The sequence below is a fragment of the Acanthisitta chloris genome, unplaced genomic scaffold, assembly GCF_000695815.1.
Source record: "Acanthisitta chloris isolate BGI_N310 unplaced genomic scaffold, ASM69581v1 scaffold8914, whole genome shotgun sequence".
Lineage (NCBI taxonomy): Eukaryota > Metazoa > Chordata > Aves > Passeriformes > Acanthisittidae > Acanthisitta > Acanthisitta chloris.
Genome location: NW_008670908.1, coordinates 1 through 18,169, shown reverse-complemented (window position 1 = coordinate 18,169; position 18,169 = coordinate 1). Strand labels below are relative to the sequence as shown.

At 46.9% G+C, this 18,169-nt stretch overlaps 1 protein-coding gene across 1 annotated transcript in view; it reads right to left on the bottom strand.

Annotated features, from left to right (window-relative positions):
* LOC103801460 (cryptochrome DASH-like) overlaps nucleotides 1-18,151 on the bottom strand; it is a 19,895-nt gene extending 1,744 nt beyond the window's left edge. The window contains exons 1-13 of the mRNA XM_009073875.1: nucleotides 18,032-18,151; nucleotides 17,741-17,913; nucleotides 16,573-16,666; nucleotides 16,106-16,236; nucleotides 14,324-14,472; nucleotides 13,238-13,326; nucleotides 11,139-11,212; nucleotides 9,221-9,310; nucleotides 7,094-7,173; nucleotides 5,663-5,722; nucleotides 4,453-4,610; nucleotides 1,161-1,280; nucleotides 49-225 (exon numbers count right to left, since the gene is read on the bottom strand). Of these exons, the coding sequence (XP_009072123.1) occupies nucleotides 49-225; nucleotides 1,161-1,280; nucleotides 4,453-4,610; nucleotides 5,663-5,722; nucleotides 7,094-7,173; nucleotides 9,221-9,310; nucleotides 11,139-11,212; nucleotides 13,238-13,326; nucleotides 14,324-14,472; nucleotides 16,106-16,236; nucleotides 16,573-16,666; nucleotides 17,741-17,913; nucleotides 18,032-18,151 (1,515 nt within the window). The remainder of the gene's footprint in view (nucleotides 1-48; nucleotides 226-1,160; nucleotides 1,281-4,452; nucleotides 4,611-5,662; nucleotides 5,723-7,093; nucleotides 7,174-9,220; nucleotides 9,311-11,138; nucleotides 11,213-13,237; nucleotides 13,327-14,323; nucleotides 14,473-16,105; nucleotides 16,237-16,572; nucleotides 16,667-17,740; nucleotides 17,914-18,031) is intronic.
* Between the last annotated feature and the right edge of the window lie 18 nt (nucleotides 18,152-18,169).

The following is an 18,169-nucleotide window of genomic DNA, read 5'->3' as shown; positions in this document are numbered from 1 at the left end:
AGCCCCCTGGAGCCCTCCCACCCACATGCCAACCTTCCCAGTACTCACAGGCCTCTGGTTGATGTGTCGGCTCCACTCTGGAGCTGTTACAACTGGCTGTGGGTAGGTCTCACCTAGAGTTACTCCTGCCTGGGAGAGAGCAGCACTGCTCAGTGCCCAAGGGCTGTGGATATCTGCTCCCTTTATGCCCTGCAGTTCTGGGACCCACAGCCGGACATAATCCCCCTGCAAACAGAGCCAACGGGTCAGGATCCATTCAGTAACAATCTGTAAGTGCTTCCCAGCAATGGTCTTTCACAACAGGAGGGACAAGCCTGATCTCCAGGTAGAGAAGCTTGTGTACTACACCATCAGTTACCTCTGACAAGCCTGCTAAACCCTCTACCCAGAATTAGTGTCTGAACACAGAGACATGGATGCACTCTGCAGGCAGAGGAGGGAGCCAGAGGTGTGTTTTTGGTACAGTTTACCTGTCCTGTTTGGGTCGTCATGAGATGAAGTCACTCACAAGAAGTTTCCAGTGACTGAAGGAAATTAGGATGACTAATGTCCCTGAATCTCTCCTATTAACTTTACTGCCGTGTCCTCTCCTAGAACTAATTTCTGATTCCTTGCTAAGTCCTACCAACTACAATGTCAGAAGGCACTGGCACAGCTTGCCATGAAGCTAAGAAATATGGTGGGAACAGGTAATCCACTATGTGAACGCTGGCTAAGCACATGGAAAGGGCAATTTATCTGCTCCCACCACACAGAGAGGATAGTCAGAGGAGTCACAGGTTTAATCTACTCTCCAGGACCTCCCAAGGAGCAGCTCTGTCTCACTTGTCACTTCTGAGTTCTCCAAGAAGCTGCTCTGTGCTCAAGGAAACATCTGTGTGAGGTAGGGATGGGAAGTGACTGTTACCCAGAAGAAATTGTGATTAAACACATATACCAGAGCAGGGAAGGCATGTGGAGTACCATCCTCTTTGGAGACAGCAGCAGATTGTAAACATCACATCTTCCTGTACACAAGGAGGAACCTACCTGACTGTTGGCAAGGAGACACAGAACTGTTTTTGCCGCAGTACTCACACAGCAGACTGATCTCTGCTCCCTTAAACTACCACATGTCCTTCACTGCACTGCCCACTGTAAGAGATCCAAACGAGACTTACATTCCCATCATAATCCAGGCCTTGTTTAATCATGTTAAACTTCCTGTTGTCCCGTGGGTCGTTGCCAATGCCAGCGCTGTATAACCAGTTGCCATAATTGCTACAAACATCATAATCCACCTGGAGAACAGAGGGAGAAAACAGTAACAAGAGCTGGGCTGGCCCTTAGTGAATCTTCTCTCCTCATCCGTTCCTTAGCTCAAGGGAAAAATTCCTTGCATGGGAATCCCTCTGGCCACACTGGGGTAGTCAGAGATCTCCCATGTAGGTACACACATCTGGCTCAGAAGAGGACTGTGCTGCATGGCTGCTTTTTACAGCTGGGATCTGCTTCCCAGGCTACTTCACTTAATGGCCCTTAGGTCAGTGAGATCAGTAAAATTTGATCAGCAAAGTCTCTTTCTCAGTTTCCTTTGTTTAAAGAAAGCCCTTGTCTTTCTGCCATTATCTGGCAGACTCTATGACAACTAGCCCAAGCTTTGAGTGCTCATATTCCGAATAAACAGTAGCCCAAAACATTGCAAATATGAGAGAAAATTCTTCCTGACCAGTTACCCAGACATCACAGACCGACAAAATTATCTCTACAGATCCTATTAGGCAGATTGAAGAAAAGTCTAACTCAGACTGTGTGGAGTGACCACACAGTGTGTATGAAGCTACAAATGATACAAACACTGCAGTTTTCTCCCATCATCAAGTTATTCCTCATCTAAATAAGTAAAAAGACATCAAGGATGCTTATGTAAAATGGGGCAAGGCTCTCGGAACAGGCACAAATGAGGGCAGAACATGGTCAGGCAGATTGAAGAAAAGTCTAACTCAGACTGTGTGGAGTGACCACACAGTGTGTATGAAGCTACAAATGATACAAACACTGCAGTTTTCTCCCATCATCAAGTTATTCCTCATCTAAATAAGTAAAAAGACATCAAGGATGCTTATGTAAAATGGGGCAAGGCTCTCGGAACAGGCACAAATGAGGGCAGAACATGGTCCAGGAGCTCTTCTTCCTCATCTAAATAAGTAAAAAGACATCAAGGATGCTTATGTAAAATGGGGCAAGGCTCTCGGAACAGGCACAAATGTGAGCAGAACACGGTTCAGCCCAGGAGCTCTTCAGCTGGGCAGTGTGGCTTAAATCCAACACTGGGAACTTTCCAGTTATAGCACAATTCAAACCCAGCTCAGGAGGGGACTGGAAGTGATAGCAAAGCGAGTGTGTGAGATCTTTGGAGGGGTGTCTGTGCTGCAAAAGCAGCAGCTATGGCAGAAAAAGTATGTTCAGGGCTGTTCTCTCTTTACTGCAGTCACAACAGCAACCAGACCACACAGTGATGTTTCCAAATCTCAACCATACCTTAAAGTGAGGTGCTTAATGCACCCAGGTGGCAGAAGGCACAGGGAATTCCCCTTTCTCTGCAAAGCCAGCTGAGAGTTGGGGTCAGGGTGAGCAACAGCCAGCTGTGCTCCTTGTGGCCCAGCCTTCCCCTTCCCAGCTGCACTTCCTCCAGCTGGTGAGATAAGGAGGGGAAGAAAGATGCCATCATAGGCCTGACTGTGTGATTAACATGCAGGAAAAAGTGTGTGGGAGGTGAGGGCAAATCTAAGGGGGCCTGGAGGAGGCAGGCTCATTTCCCCCTTGGCCCTGCCCCTTCCTGGCATTCTCTTCTGTTTGATTCTTTGCCTCTCCTTGGGGCCTGACCCTGTGAATGAAATCAGTGAAATCAGAGCTGAGGTACTCAGTTCAGGACACCAGAGGTTTCTGCCTTTTCCCCTGGCTTCAGTGGATTGCAGAGAGTTTGTGCCTTAGTCTCTGCCTGTTTGGTGTGGATGGCAAACACCCTCTTCCCCATAGACACACAAACACTTGATGGGCCTTTGGTGGCAGTATTTGGGGTGAAATAGGCATTGTTTTCCCTTTTTAGAGGTAACTGAGACCAGTCTCAGTTCTGTGCTGGCCCCTAGCCTCCTACAGCCGCATCTCCCCCTCCAAGCTGATGGATGTCTCTCATATGCTACTCTGGGGATGCCACCAGGTTACAGTAACTGAGCTGTCTGACATAAGCAGAAAGAAAGGGACAGAAGGGCACAAGAATCAGCCTGCGCCACACCAACCTACAGTGACTGTCAACATCTGCGGCTTCCCGAGGTGAAAGGGCCAGTGCTAAATCCTGCTTCCAGCAAGGCTGGTTAACATTCATGTCCATACAGATAAATGTAGATAACACAGAGAGCATCTCTCTAGTGTGAGACCTTCCAGGTCTTCCTCACTTGTGGAATAGGACCTGGAGGGCTCTTGCTCTTCTCTGGAAAAGCACTGCTATATGGAGCTACCAAAATCCCTTCCTGGAGGATCCTGAGGTCCTGTGCTGTGTTATTGTGCAAGCCTAACACTGCTCACAGCACTGGCATGAGGCACAGGAGTGGGACTAGCATCCAGATCTTTCTCCTGCAGCCAAAGCCATGTCAGAGCTCAGCTCCAAGGAAGCTCAAACCCAAATTTATATTCACACAAAAAGGCTCTTTTAATTGCAGATAACGGTGAGGGACATGGACTTTCTCTGTTCCTCCAGCACTCCTAATGAGTAGTTTCTTGATTGCCAGTAGTCTCTTGTATTCCACATACAAGATCTTTAATATGAGGCTGATGTCAGTATTTGGCCTTTTTCAATCTGTACCAGAAGACTCTATGGGGACCGAGGTCGGAGAAGTGACCCAGCTATTTAACTGAGCTTGCACAGAGAGGAATTGGTGCTCCAGCTGGCAGGGAGGCCTGTGATTCACCAGAATGAAGAAGGATGCCTCCAGCCAGGGTGGAGCTCTCTGGAAGCAGATCCAGCTATTGTCCATACTTGTGTGTTCTTGACTAGATGGCTTCCCTGTCCACAGCATCAATGCAATGATGCTGTGCCAGCACACATTGCTTTCTATGTTCTATTTCTGGGCTGCTCTCCTCCCCAGCCTCTGGGGTGAGCAAATCAGAGCATTGTTAATTTATGTTTGAAAGTTTTCTCAAATGTGGCAGATCTCTGGCTAAAACCCTACATGGAGGATCACAACTATTGCTGCAAACTTCCTAGGCTCATCTTGGTTGATGGCAGCTTCACTCTGGGAAAATTCTCTTGATTTACTTGAGCTTTGTAAAGTTCATACCCTGCAAGCAGTATACACATGGACTTGTACCAGCCTGAAAATTACTGATCATCTGTATCCTTCTTTGTTAGTCAGAGCTGTCCTCTGCCTGTCACTCATGTGAGTAACTCCAGGTACAAGAAGGGTTCAGTCTTACCAGCAGATATTCAAACCATTCTGCTCCCATCCTCCAGTCCAGAGCCAGGTCCTTGGTGAGGAAGCTGGCAACGTTCTGCCTCCCTCTGTTCGACATGAAGCCCGTGGCCACCAGCTCTCTCATGTTGGCATCCACAAAAGGAACCCCAGTTTTGCCCTCTGCAGAGACAAAAGACAGTGCTGGAACATGATGACATTTTGGGGCACTCATAAACCAACCTGTGGTCATGCATTCACAGCCATCTGAATAGGTAAGACAGTATCAGCACACAGCAGCAGGGAGAGCTTTTCAGTGAGGTTTGGCTGGAGTGCAGCCACTGAGACCCACTGCAAATTAAATGGGAAATCATACTGAAAATTAAGATGAGGAAAATTTTTGGCAAGAAATAAACCAAACAAGGTACAGAAAAGTATCAAAAAACAATCAGGTGAATTGCAGGGAATTTTGCAGAGTAAAATAAATATACAGACAATACAGATGGGCCAAGCACAGAAAGATTCTTGACAGGTGACTAATTAAAAGGACGTACTAGACAAATCCCTGAGGGTTAGTACCTGAAAATTAAAGATCTTGTCTATTGTTAAGGAAAAGATTTATTGTACCTATGTGCAAATGGTTACACGTGGCTCTAACAAGAAAAAAAAAGACATATAGGTGTGGTTTTCACTGATTCTGGTACTTTAATCTGTTAGTCCCTCCAAATTTTGAGATGTTATGCTTGCTATTCATGTTACAACAAAGTTACAAAAGCTAAAGAAAAGGCTGTGGGATTACAAAAGATGTGATTTAGTCTAACTATGTTTTAACCTTATAACTGAAAACAAACAGAACAAAATGTAGCAGGCACGACAATCTAGCACTGATAAGAAGGGCTGGTCAGCCTCTGTGTGACTCAACAGAAGGAACCAGCAACACTTCCTCCTGGGCAGGAAAATCCTAACTGCAGTGCATCTCACAAAGCACGGAATGGCCAGACAGAACCTGATCACTCATGCCACCCTGTGGGCCTGCTCCTGTACAGTGCAAAGCCTGGGAAGGGAAGCCAAGAATCCTGCACACACACTCATACACTGGTGGCACCAGCTTAAATGACAACCCTGGCCATGCTGACAGTTCCCCCACAGAAATGTGAGTCAGCGTTAGGGCATGTGTGAGCACACAGACGTGGAAACCAAGAGCACAGCCAGCCAAACCTGTGGTTTCTACTGACCTTTCCAACAGTCAAAGAGCTGAAGGTCCTTTTTCCAGGAGATCTCTTTACTTTGAAGCCCTATGGAGGAAAATAACAAACTGCTGATGAAGACAAAAGCTGACACAGGCAGTTACTCATACAACAACACAGCCAGAGGCACCTTGGTTGACACAAGGTTGAAGCTCACCCTCTCAGTGCCATTACAAACAAACCTCTGCAAAGGTTTAGAGATGATCCATTCCTCCTTTCAAGTGTTGCAAAGTGGTGTCTCATGCACACAGAGGGTGCTCAAGCCCTAACAGATTTTGATTATTTGTTTTGTTGTTGTTTGCTCTTTTTATTTTTTTCAAATTAAAAATGACTCAGACCTCACAAATGGCCAGAGATGTCCTCTGGCTCAAGTTAGCATTTTCTAGTTCAATTTAACTCCAGGACATGGTTTATGTGAACTTCTGTAGCAGGTACTAAACCCAGAATTACCTGGAAGAAAGTCCAGTGGTGATTACAGCCCTCTGTACAGTGGAACAGATGTAGCAGGGACAACTCAGCTCTAGCTGCAGACATCTGAGGTTAGGCCCACTGCTAGCATCCAGTGCCATCAAAACAGCCACACAGGCCTGGCAGATGTGGCACAGGCCCTCAGGGAGATATGTTCCTCTGCAGCCACAGTTGGATGCCAGGCAGGCTCCCTAGGGCATCTAAAACTGTGCTGTATGTTTAGGTGTGGGCAGCTACATCACCTGGAGAACAGCTCACCCAGCACAGGCATCAGCTGTAGGGTTTTCTGACATATGTGTGGATATTTGTGGTTGCACTGAGAGTTCAGACCCCCATTTCATGTACAGACTTCTGCACATAAGTCACTGGGGTCAGAGCTGAATCTCATTCTGATTCCTATGTAGTGCAAGGCAGAAAGAATATCTGGTGTCTTGGGATTCACACTGCTGGGTCAGTTCCTGCTCTGTCCCAGATTCTCAGGTGAACTTGGGCAAGGCTGAAGCCTGGATTGTACTTAAAGGTGGAATGTCTTTGAAAACAGCATCTTCACAGAATCACAGAATGACAGAATCAGTTAGGTTGGAAGGGATCACAGTGGGTCATCTGGTCCAACCTCCCTGCTTAAGCAGGGTCATCCTAGAGCACATGGCTCAGGATTGCATTCAAACAGTTCTTGAATACCTCCAGTGAGGGAGAATCCACAATCTTCACTCTTATTATGCTGCTGTTTCCCACAGACATGTTAATAATACTGCCCATATCTAATCAGATTTGAGGCTCAGTGTCTATACAGTGTCCAGCATCGTGGTGCTGAGGCACTTCTGTGCAAGTCCCCAGCAACATCCCCAGATGGTCACACATTTGTACAACTTAAGGCTAACAGCCTCTTCTCTTACTTTCCCTGTTGTAAGACTGTACCTTTCCTCTCCAAATATGGTGATCCATACACACCTCTTAATGAGAAAATCCTTTTGCCATACTTCAGGGCCACGAATCGAAAGTAATCCCTCCATAACAGTTCAAACAGGACCCTGGAACACAAAGCCATGTCTGAACTTCACTGTGGGTCAGATAAAATTACTGCTTCCATAGCAGCCATCAATAACACTGTGAGGTTCATTCACAATGAGCAATTTCATGGGCCTTCCCATGATACCAGTTCTTTCCCCAAACCTACTTCTCTGGCTTGTATCTGGATGACTACAGGCAAAGCCCACTTTGCATGAATCACGTGGGAAGCTTTCCTCAGCTCGAGTGCCAGGGCAGAACTTCAGGAAATGTGTTTCTCACCGTCCCTGCTGGGATGTAATTCCCCAAAGAGAAGGGTGAGGGCCTGATTCAGCTCCACACTTCCGCATGAACAGCCATGTCAGCACATTCCTTAAGAGCTTTGCGTTGATTTAAGCAATAACCTTTGTAAGGGATTAAAGGCACCTTTCAAAACTGGTTTACGGTGCTCTAACTCATGAGATCAAGTGATAGGCCCACAGAAAATCGACAGTTTTATATACAAATTTTTATATAAAAAGAGATCTTATAAAATTATGGCACCTCGGCCTCTGAGGCTGCTGCAGTTTTCTGGCATATGGGAAGTACTATGCTCAGCTGATGTTTAGGCTGACAAGATCTTTCTGAAAAATCTGATTACAAAATGGAATCAATTAGGTTGGAAAACACCTCTGAGACTGCGTCCAACTCATGACCTAATACCACCATGTCAACTAGACACATCCAGTCCTTCCTTAAACACCTCCAGGGATGGTGACTCCACCACTTCCCTGGGCAGCACATTCCCATGTTTAATCCCCCTTTCTGTGAAGAAATTCCTCCTAATGTCCAACCTGAACATGACACTGTCAAATGCTAAAATCTAGTGTCATAGTACTGAGGTTCAATGAGTCCCTCATATTCAGCCACCACGACCTGTGCAATTGACTGCAGTGCCTGGCAGCTTGACAGCTTAATTTCTACAATTATTTATCACTTTAAAATGCCAAAATCACCACGGCACCCCAGCTGCCAGCAGGCTGGCTGACTATCGGATGCGAAATTTGAGCATGTTCATTTCTTGAAATGTTTCCTCTCTTAATTGTCTTTGAAGAAAAAAAAAAACCCAAAGTACACTTCAAGAGTGTTGGTATTTTATCTGTCATTTGAATTTTTAATGACATTGAGTATTTTGGCTAGAAATGCTGGCAATGTTCTTCTGATTTTTCACCAACCACTGTGCGGTTTGACATGTTGCAAATGTAACAAACTAATATGAAAATGCAGTTCTAGGGTTTGCACAGACTTTCTGGTTTGGGTTTTATCCCATCCAGGTGATAGGCTAAGCTCCAACATGAACCTGCTTCTCCATGAGAGCTCCCTGCCAGGCTCTGATTCACAGTGTCTGGGCAGATTGGAGTGCCTGAGCAAGCTCAAGGCCAGTCCAGGGTGTACACTGAGCTCAACTGTCCCCAGACTCCTCCAGGAGAACCTGCAGGCAGGAGAGCAGCCAGTGATGAGGTGAGGAAGAAGCACAGGTGACTATGTGGGGTGCATTAAGCTCTGGTGGTGTGGTTATGGCCAGGCAGCCAAGCAAGCACAGGGAGGGCCATTTGCTGGGCTGTGGCCATGGGACCTTCTGACACTATGTGATTTGTACAAGTCACACAGTCTCTGAGACTTTTGGGTGAAACCCTGCTCATAATCTAGGCAGGAGAAACCCTTTGGCTTTTGTTCATAAATCATTCTTCTTCCTTCTCATGCAGCCCATAACAACAATACAGAGATAGATGGTGCTGATTTACCAAGATCATTTTTTAAAATCATGAACCACAATTTCCCAGCAATAATAATGGCAACTGGCATTCATAATCTTTACTTATGAAGTGCCTAAAACCTCTGAGTGTCAAAGGCAGACTAATAAATCCATACTGTAACAGAACTGCTGTGCAACCCAGAGGAACCAGGCAGCAGGCACAGGAAAAACAAATATTAATTAAGAAGAGAGTTAACAACTCAATCTTGCCTGTGCATGAGATGACAGTTTCCTTTTCAGAGAAAACAAGCTATGCTGATGGCACAAGGACATACCAGTATGTGCTCTGATTTGCTGTTCTCTCTTTTTCGTACTTCTGGATCTGCTCATAGATGTATCGAGGTGAGATGCAGCCCAGTGCCAGCCTGAAAGCAGAGGAATTATTACCTGAATGGTATGCAGGACTGACAGCTTGATGTGATGCTAGTATAGAAGGGGTGGAGGGGCAGTTTTATGTCTAGAGTTGTCATTTAAAAACATTTTGCTTGGTTTGCAGTTCTGACCCTTACTTCCCAAATGGCTTTTGTCAAGTTGTGTAACTTCTCTGCAGCTCTTTAGGAGAGAGAATTCTCTTCCAAGCATCAAAATCCTCCCCTTCCCAGTATATGACTGTTACAGGAGTCTCCAGGCTGATGAGATAAATCGTTTTACACAAGTTTGACAAGTTTTGCCTTAAAGATTTGATCAGCTGGTGACTGAGTGCACCGGTGACAAACCAGAAATGGAGCTCAGATGTCAACCTCTGCATCATCTGTCCTAGCTGCCCTTTTATTACAGACCTCCTTATCATATACCCAGGGATCCTTTTCCAGTAGAACCTCAGTGCCCATCTGAGCAGCCACACAGACTTGCTGAAAATCTGAGGCCAGGCAGGAAAACTAGGGAATCAAACTCTGCTCTGGCACTTCAACCCACTGGGCTCCTTCCATTTGTTCCAAATCTGTGCGAGACAGGATTTGTTCCAAATCTGTGCGAGACAGGAAAGAGCTTGCCCCATCACAGAGGGTGACAAGGAACAACTTTTACCTTGATTTTTCCTAGAAATGCATTTGATATTCTAATGAATTCTGGAAAATAGGAAGAAAGGGCCTGAAGAGTTTTCTTTTTCTGCTGACCAGCTCTTACACTCAGAAATGGCCAGTGAGATGGGGATGATTTGTTCCAAATCTGTGCGAGACAGGAAAGAGCTTGCCCCATCACAGAGGGTGACAAGGAACAACTTTTACCTTGATTTTTCCTAGAAATGCATTTGATATTCTAATGAATTCTGGAAAATAGGAAGAAAGGGCCTGAAGAGTTTTCTTTTTCTGCTGACCAGCTCTTACACTCAGAAATGGCCAGTGAGATGGGGATGACTGGCTGCAGTCTGAACCACTCTGATTTTCACTATCTGACAGAGGAATGTTTTGGAGCAGGCAGATCAGGACTGTCTACTCTGGGAAAATGGCCAGCTTGGAAAAACTGGAGCGCAGGCCACAGATAACCAACTTCTGCAGCTCCTGACTGGGATTCAGAAGTGCCACCAGATGGAGCCATCCGCTGCAAACATTAAAGCACAAAGCCCGATGCAAGTAAGAAATCCTGACCTGTAACAGCCTCAGAAAATCCTTTCACATTGCAATTCTGCCGAGAAAACTCCAGATGCTCTCAGCATTAGGCTGAACTGGGTTCTGCTGCTGCAGTTTAAGTCTGGAATTAACTCTGTACCTTCCAGCACCAGAGACTAAAACCTCTTAATTAGAAGTCAATATATTTACCCAAACAATAGTGTTGGAATAGGAATAATCAGAAGTGTCTCTTCACCCCGCAGAAAACTGGAATGGCAGTGAGTTCTGCTACAACCCTATCAACAAGCTGAAGCTGTGCTGCTTCCCTGCCTGTTCTCAACCACCCCTCACACATGAAACAGCACAAAGCCAAAAAGCAAGTGGTGACTGTCTCCTGTGCCCTGTCCACATTGCTGCCCCCAGCACACCCCTAGGCTCTTGGCACAGTACTGCTACACTGTTCCTAATTGCAGGAATGTTCCTAGGGAAGTGTAATAAACATCAGCTCTGATGCTGCTGTACCACGACAAAAAGGTCAAAAGGAATCACACCTAGAGCCCTGCCCAGTAGCACTCAGCAAACAGGTAACATTAGTTTGGGATGGGAGCTTGAAAGTAGCTTCCAGTCTCACAACAAAAATCTTTACCATGGTGCAAGTTTGGTTGAGTAATCCATTCCCACCAGTCCATTCCGAGTCTCCTTGTAAGATGCAACCAGGTTCTGTAGAAGCAAAAGAACAAAATGTTTTAATACTTTACAAGCAACCTGCTAAATATGTTTTCTTGCCTGCTGGAGCCAGGGCAATCTGGCAGGGCTGGGCTCCCTCTCATGGCCTCCTGCAAGGATTACACAGCTGCCAAATTACAGCCTCCAGCACACAGGAATTAATCAGCCCAGCAGTTCTCATTACAGCTCTGGGATGTGTGTCACGAGCTGTGCTCCCCCTTCAGCCTGTAGCGCATTTCTTTTTACAAGCACAGTGCACCTGGCTGTGCTGCTCCCTGCCCATTCCTGTCTAACTCTGGATCAATAATCCACTTACAACTACCAGTGGAACTGGCAGCCAGTTCCCTTGCCCGTGTGGCTGCTTGTTTGGGTTTGAGAACCAGAGCATGACAGAACCCGACACTCAGCTTCAGGAACCCTGATCACTGTTCTTTCTGTTCCACCCACATTTACAGCAGGGTGCAGATCTTCCATTTTCTGAGCACTCCATGGACAATGCAGAGGACATAGGAAGCCTGATGTCTCTGTGATCCCCATTGCTGCACAGGTTACAATTGCTAAAGGGCTGTTCTAGCTCACTGGGGGAGACAATAGTTGCATTATGAAAAAACAGAAGAAACAGGTTTTCCAACAGTGATTGTATTAATTCTTGACCAAGAGTAAAAGCTACACATGCTTGTGCTGATTTTCATTTGGATAGAGTTAATTTTCTTCATAGTAGCTAGTCTGAGGCTGTTTTGGATTTGTGCTGAGAACAGTATTGACAGCACACCAATGTCTTCCTTACTGCTGAGCAGTGCTCACACAGTCTCAAGGCCTTTTCTGCTTCTCTTACCACCACACCCCTGAGGAGGCTGGGGGTGCACAAGGAGTTGGGAGGGGACACAGCTGGGACAGCTGACCCCAACTGACCCATATCCAGACCATATGACATCATGTTCAGCAAACAAAGCTGGGGAAGGAGGAAGTGGGGATGTCTGGAGTGACAGTGTTTGTCTTCCTAAGTAGCTGTTATGAGTAATGAAACTTTCCTGGGGATGGCTGAGCACCTGCCCACTGATAGGAAGTATTAAATGAATCCTTTGCCTGTGCATGCAGCTTTGCTTTCCCTATTGAACTGTCTTTATCTTAACCCATGACTTTTCTCACTTTGACCCTTCTGGTTCTGTCCTCCATCCCACTGGCAGGGACTGAGGGAGCAGCTGCATAGGGCTGAGCTGCCTTATGGGGTTAAAACAGGACAATGCTCCCCAACAGCAAAGGAATGCAGAAACTTCCTTAGCACAGCTGAAAGGATGCCCTGAGGCACTGGACACAGCACAGTTCCTAACCCATCTCAGCTGGACAGATGCTCACTCCTTTATCCAAAAAGCTGCGTGGGGTCCGATGCTGCTGGAAACCAGAACACATTTCTTTGAATTCATACAAGGCAAATTTAAGGCAGTTCCTCAAACTAGGCCAGGAACAAGTTCAAAACCAGACAGGATGCACAGACAGAATGCAGTCAGCACCAGCTTCACACCACCAAAGGGAGCAAGAAGTAGCTGTAATTTAAACCAGACTACAGGGAACTTCCTACTGTTTTTAACTGTGGGCAGAAGCTTGGTCTGTTGTTCCTCACCCCAATTGCAAGTGCAGCCCTTCAGGCCACTTTTCACTCCTCCAAAATGGAGGAACTACATTGCTGATGATGTGGGACATGAGAATAGAAAGTGCAAATCGAGCCAAAGGAGCTAAAAAATGTTGTCCCAATTCACAAAATTAATGGAAAAAAGTCCTTCAGAGGGATAGCCACTAAACTAGGTTCCTAAGTATTTGGCTTACATTCCCAGTTCCTGGATGACTTCTTTTTAGTCTAGTTTGTCTCTCTGAAAAATTGAGATAATGCTAATTCTCTCCTTTGCAAAGTGTGCCACGGGAGCTAAGGAAATATCATTAGGAAGTCAAATTGCAGCCTCACCCACTTGCACAGCCCTATGTACAAGGAGGAGGATGTAGGAAAGCAAATGTAAGAGTTACCATGTCCCAGAAGTAATACTGAAGTCTCATTAAAGCCTGGGTCTCTCCTCCACTGCAGGGGAAGGCTGTGCGTGGATCAGCCACAGGATCTGCCACAGAAAACACCATCATCTTGTTACCCCCTCAGAAAGCATCTCAAGGTAGGGAAGGAGCTTGAAATCTAGGGATGTTCAGCAGTAGGGATGTCTGCTTTGGGGACATACAAGATTGCGTGGTCTTCCTTTAAAATAAGGGTTGCATCAAACATATTAAAAATCAGTAAGAGGATGCTTTCTACCCAGCTGCAGGGCAGCTTCTCCACACAGGAAATTTACCCTCATTTGCTGTATGAGTGAACAGACTTAGTTACAGTTTGAAGGGCAATCATTGCCCCCATGCTTTGATTCTCAGCAAGAGACATATCTTAGAATCATAGAATGGTTTGGGCCGCATCCCAGGCTGGAAGGGACCTTAAAGGTCATCTAGTTCCAACACCCCTGCCATGGACAGAGACACTGTCCACCAGCCCAGGTTGCTCCAAGCCTCATCCAACCTCACCTTGAACACTTCCAGGGATGGGTCATCTATGCCTTGAACACTTCCAGGGATGGGTCATCGATGACTTCTCTGGGCAACCTGTGCCAGTGCCTCACCACCCTCACAGGGAAGAATTCCTTCTTAATATCTAATGTAAACTTACTCTCGTTTGGTTTGAGGGCAAGTATCTGTCTAACCCTGCAACTAGAGACAGATGCTTCTACAACAACTCCCAGACTGAAAGGACCATGATAATCCAATCATCCTTAAGGACTCTCTTAGTATCTCTCGAGCACTAATTGCCTCTGCATCTGTACAATGAGCCGTTTTTTTCTGTGAGTGAATATAATGTGCAGTGCAAGATGGTTGGTTTGTATTAACCATCAGAGCTCAACTGCAGCCAGTACAGGTACCTACTTCACCCTGGCTGAATGTCTGGGTCCTGGGTAGCTGGAGCAGCAGGAAATAATTTACTTTGTAAACCATATTTTAAAAAACAAATTGAAGTAGAATATATTTTAAAACAGAGTAGGATTTCATGAGAACAACTGTCACATTAAGTTTTCTTACCCTTCTGTCCCAAATCCTCCATTGTAGGGATACACCCTTCTTCCACCCCTGGAGTGAGAGGCTTCAGCTGCTCAGCCATCCGCAGGGTTGGCCGCACCTTTGCCTCAGATTCCACTGCTTTTCGGAAATGGGTGTAGACATCAGGTAACCTGCACAGGTGACAGCACAGTCAGGTCTCTGCAGGGTGGCTGCTCTGACCCCTCCATAAAGCACACACACACACACACACACACACCTTCCACAGGAGGAGGGTTACCATTCCAGGCTGTGCTCTCCTAGGGCAGAGCACATGTTTGTGGTGCTTGTTTGTACACTGCCTGGCACAAAAGAGGTGGATTTCCCCAGGCCCAGCAGCCATCAGAAGCTCAGTCCTTCAACCAGTATCTTTCTGTTTGTGATACAAAATATGCCTTTTCAATTGCCCGATGGGGCAATCCAGGAGAGCCAGATGTATCTCACCTAACCTCTGATTAATACAGCTGACCACAGTGTAAAAATCTGCAACCACCTAGAGCCTTCTCAGTGAAAGGAGAGAAACAGGCATTTTTATGGCCTGACTCTTCCCCCCTAGTTTACATATTTTCTATGGAGTACCATGAATCACTCAACTCCATCAACTACACCTCAGGTGACTACTGAGGAAGCCATGAAGAGTCCACACACAAAGGTCTGCTGTCACAGGCAACTGCATTTAGCCAGATAGGGTAATGGAGCAATCCAATCTAACGTATCAGAACTGTGTCACCAATAGTGTGGCCAGCAGGACCAGAGCAGTGATCATCCCCCTGCCCTCAGTGCTGGAGAGGCACCTCAAATCCTGTATTCAGTTCTGTGCCTCTCACTTCAAGAAGGTCATTGAGGTGCTGGAGCATGTCCAGAGAAGGGCAACAGAGTTGGGGAAGGGTCTGGAGCACAAGTCTGATGAGGAGCAGCTGAGGGAGCTGGGGAGGATTCAGCCTGGAGCAAAGGAGGCTCAAGGAGGACCTCATCACTCTCTACAACTATCTGAAAGGAGGTTGTAGCCAGGTGGGAGTCCGTCTCTTCTCCCAGGTAACAAGCAATAGATCAAGAGGAAATGACCACTGGAACAGGTTGGTCAGAAAGTAGTGGATTTACCATCCCTGGAAGTGTTCAAGGCCAAGTTGGATGGGGTTTGGAACAACCTGGTCTAGTGGAAGGTGTCCCTGCCTATGGCAGGGGCGTTGCAACTAGAAGAACTTTAAGGTCCCTTCCAACACAAACCATCCTATGATTCTATGATGTTGCTCCGGGGGGGGTTTAGATTGGATATTAGGAAAAGTTTCTTCACCTAAAGGATAGTCAGGCACTGTAACAGGCTTCCCAGGGAAGTGGTTGAGTCAGCATCCCTGGAGGTATTTGAAAGATGTGCAGATGTGGCATTGAAGGACATGGTTTGGAGGTGGACTTGGCTGCGTAAATGGTTTGACTTGATGATCTTAAAGGTCTTTTCCAACCTAAACAATTCTATGATTCTATGTCACAAAGACTGAGCACTGCAGACTGAGTGTCCAAACTGTGCTGGTGTAAGGGCAAAGAGAAACTAGTCCCTCAATAAATGGTCAAAGACACACCTCATCTTTATGCATATTGACGCATAACTCCTGTTAGTGCCAAGGGATGAATAAATCCCTTCCCTCAATGTGCCTGAGCATGGGCCTGTTCCCTGTGGGACCAGATAACTAGAAGTCCTCCTGAGCAGTTCACTGGAGTGAGAAACAAATGGGACAGTGGAAGAGTGAGTGATATCATGGAGCATCTCACCTGGTGATAGGCTTGAAGGGAAGATCGTCCCGATGATACAGTGTGGATGCCCAGAATGTCTGAATCTTCACCCCATGCTGACGGCACACCTGGCACAGCCCCTTCTCCACATCCAGCTCCTCCTGAGTGGCCTAGGGAGAACAAAATAGTGAGGCCATGGCTGCACAGCCTCAGCTCCCATGTGCACACAGACCCTGGTCCCTAGTCTTGCCCTTCTTCCTCATCTCCACATTTATCTTCACCCCTTTAGATGCACACAGACGATTTGAGTCTTGCCCCAGCAGGGACTCCCACCCACACACCCACACCATCCCCATCCCAGAAACTGGACAGTTTCCCCAAGGTTAACAACACCACTGCCAAGAAAGGCTCTGAACACACGGGATCTGCATCATTATTTGGTTGAGAACGAAACCTCACCAACCTAATTTTATCTATTAACTGTGTCACCCAAGTATTTCCCTTACCTCTTCATGGAAAGCCACAGCACTGACAGAGCCCAGCTGAGCAATCAGATCATGGACCACATCTTCTGGCTTCCCCTTCCTCACAACCAGGGTACTACAAACATGAAATTTTGGCCAGAATTATTGTTATGTGTACAGGAAGTCCTAGTCCCAGCCCAGGCTTGGCACCCATGTACTAGTTCTCTACTGAGCACAGACACCATGTGGAGGCAGACAGACAGGATTTGACTAGCCTACATTTTTTAGGAGCCACTGAACAGAGTTTGTAAGCCTCTGGGGCTTAGTTTGTGTCAAAAACATTTCTGCCATTCTGGATGCCTTAGAAAGGATGACTGGGCACGAAGCCAGGCTGTTGCCTAAAAGTGAATCCATTCATCCTCACACACTGGAGATTCAAGAGCTGGGTGATACATCTTGCCCAGGTTTCCCAGAGAGGTGGTGAATGCCCTTTGCCTGGAAACATTCAAGGTTAAGCTGGATGCGTCTCCGAGCAGCCTGATCTGGCTGAAGATATCCCTGCTCATTGCAAGGGGGTTGGACTAGATGGACTTCAAAAGTCCCTTCCAACCCAAACTGTTCTATGACTGATATTTTGCTAAGCAAATCCAGAAGTTATCAGCTAATGGATTTTCAGCATGAAGACCCTCAGGCCCTGGTCGACCCCAGTTATGGTCCTAAAGGCATAACAAAGGAGGCAGCTCTGAAGACACTCCTTCCCACACTCTAGCCTACTAGAGACCGGGTTTAGTGGGACAGGACATAAGCAAACCTAATTCTCCAGTCTCAGAAGACAGGATCCATGTTGCTCTGCCTGAAGCCATCTCCTACAGGAAACTCACTAGGGACAAGGAAGGATACATGTCATGGTGTCATTGCCTGTATCTCAAAGACTGCAGGATGATGCTCATCTGTATTATCTGAGTTCATGATGCACTACAGGCAACCTGGATGGTTCTCTGCTCCCTTGCAGACATCACAGCAGGTCACCTGAACAGGGGATATGTATGGGACCTTACTGTATCTAACAGAAGAGCTGCAGGTTTCTGAAATGAGCCATCAGCAGAGCCCAGAGTATCTGACATGATCTGACTCACTGCACAGGTATGCATCAAAAACAACTAGGAAAATAAAAGCAGACATGTTATTTGTACGATGCTTTCTCAACTACCTTCCTTTTTTCTTGAGTGTTTCCCTTAGATCTTTCACGCTTTCCAGCAAAAACCGGAGCCGGTGGGGCCCTGTCTTCGGAAAGCCGTAGCAGTGGGTGCCCAGGTAGTGCCGCGGGTCGAAGCAGTAGAGGGGAATTATGAAATCCGCGTTATCCTGAGCCCAGTGGAGCACCTGGCGACACAGAGAGAGCCGTGACAGCTCCGGGGCAGGATGCAGAGTGCATCATGCGTCTCTCGCCGTCCTGCCCGAGCGCGGGGCTATTCCCACAGAAGGAGCCGTGAGTCCCTACCTGGTTGTCGTGTGCGCGGAGGTCGCAGCGCAGCAGGCAGACGGCTGTGTGTCCCCCGACACTTCGCCCCGGCGGGGCTGGCACCGCCGCCTCCAGCTCTGCCCTCCCACTCTCCTGCATCCCATCTGCCCACATCCC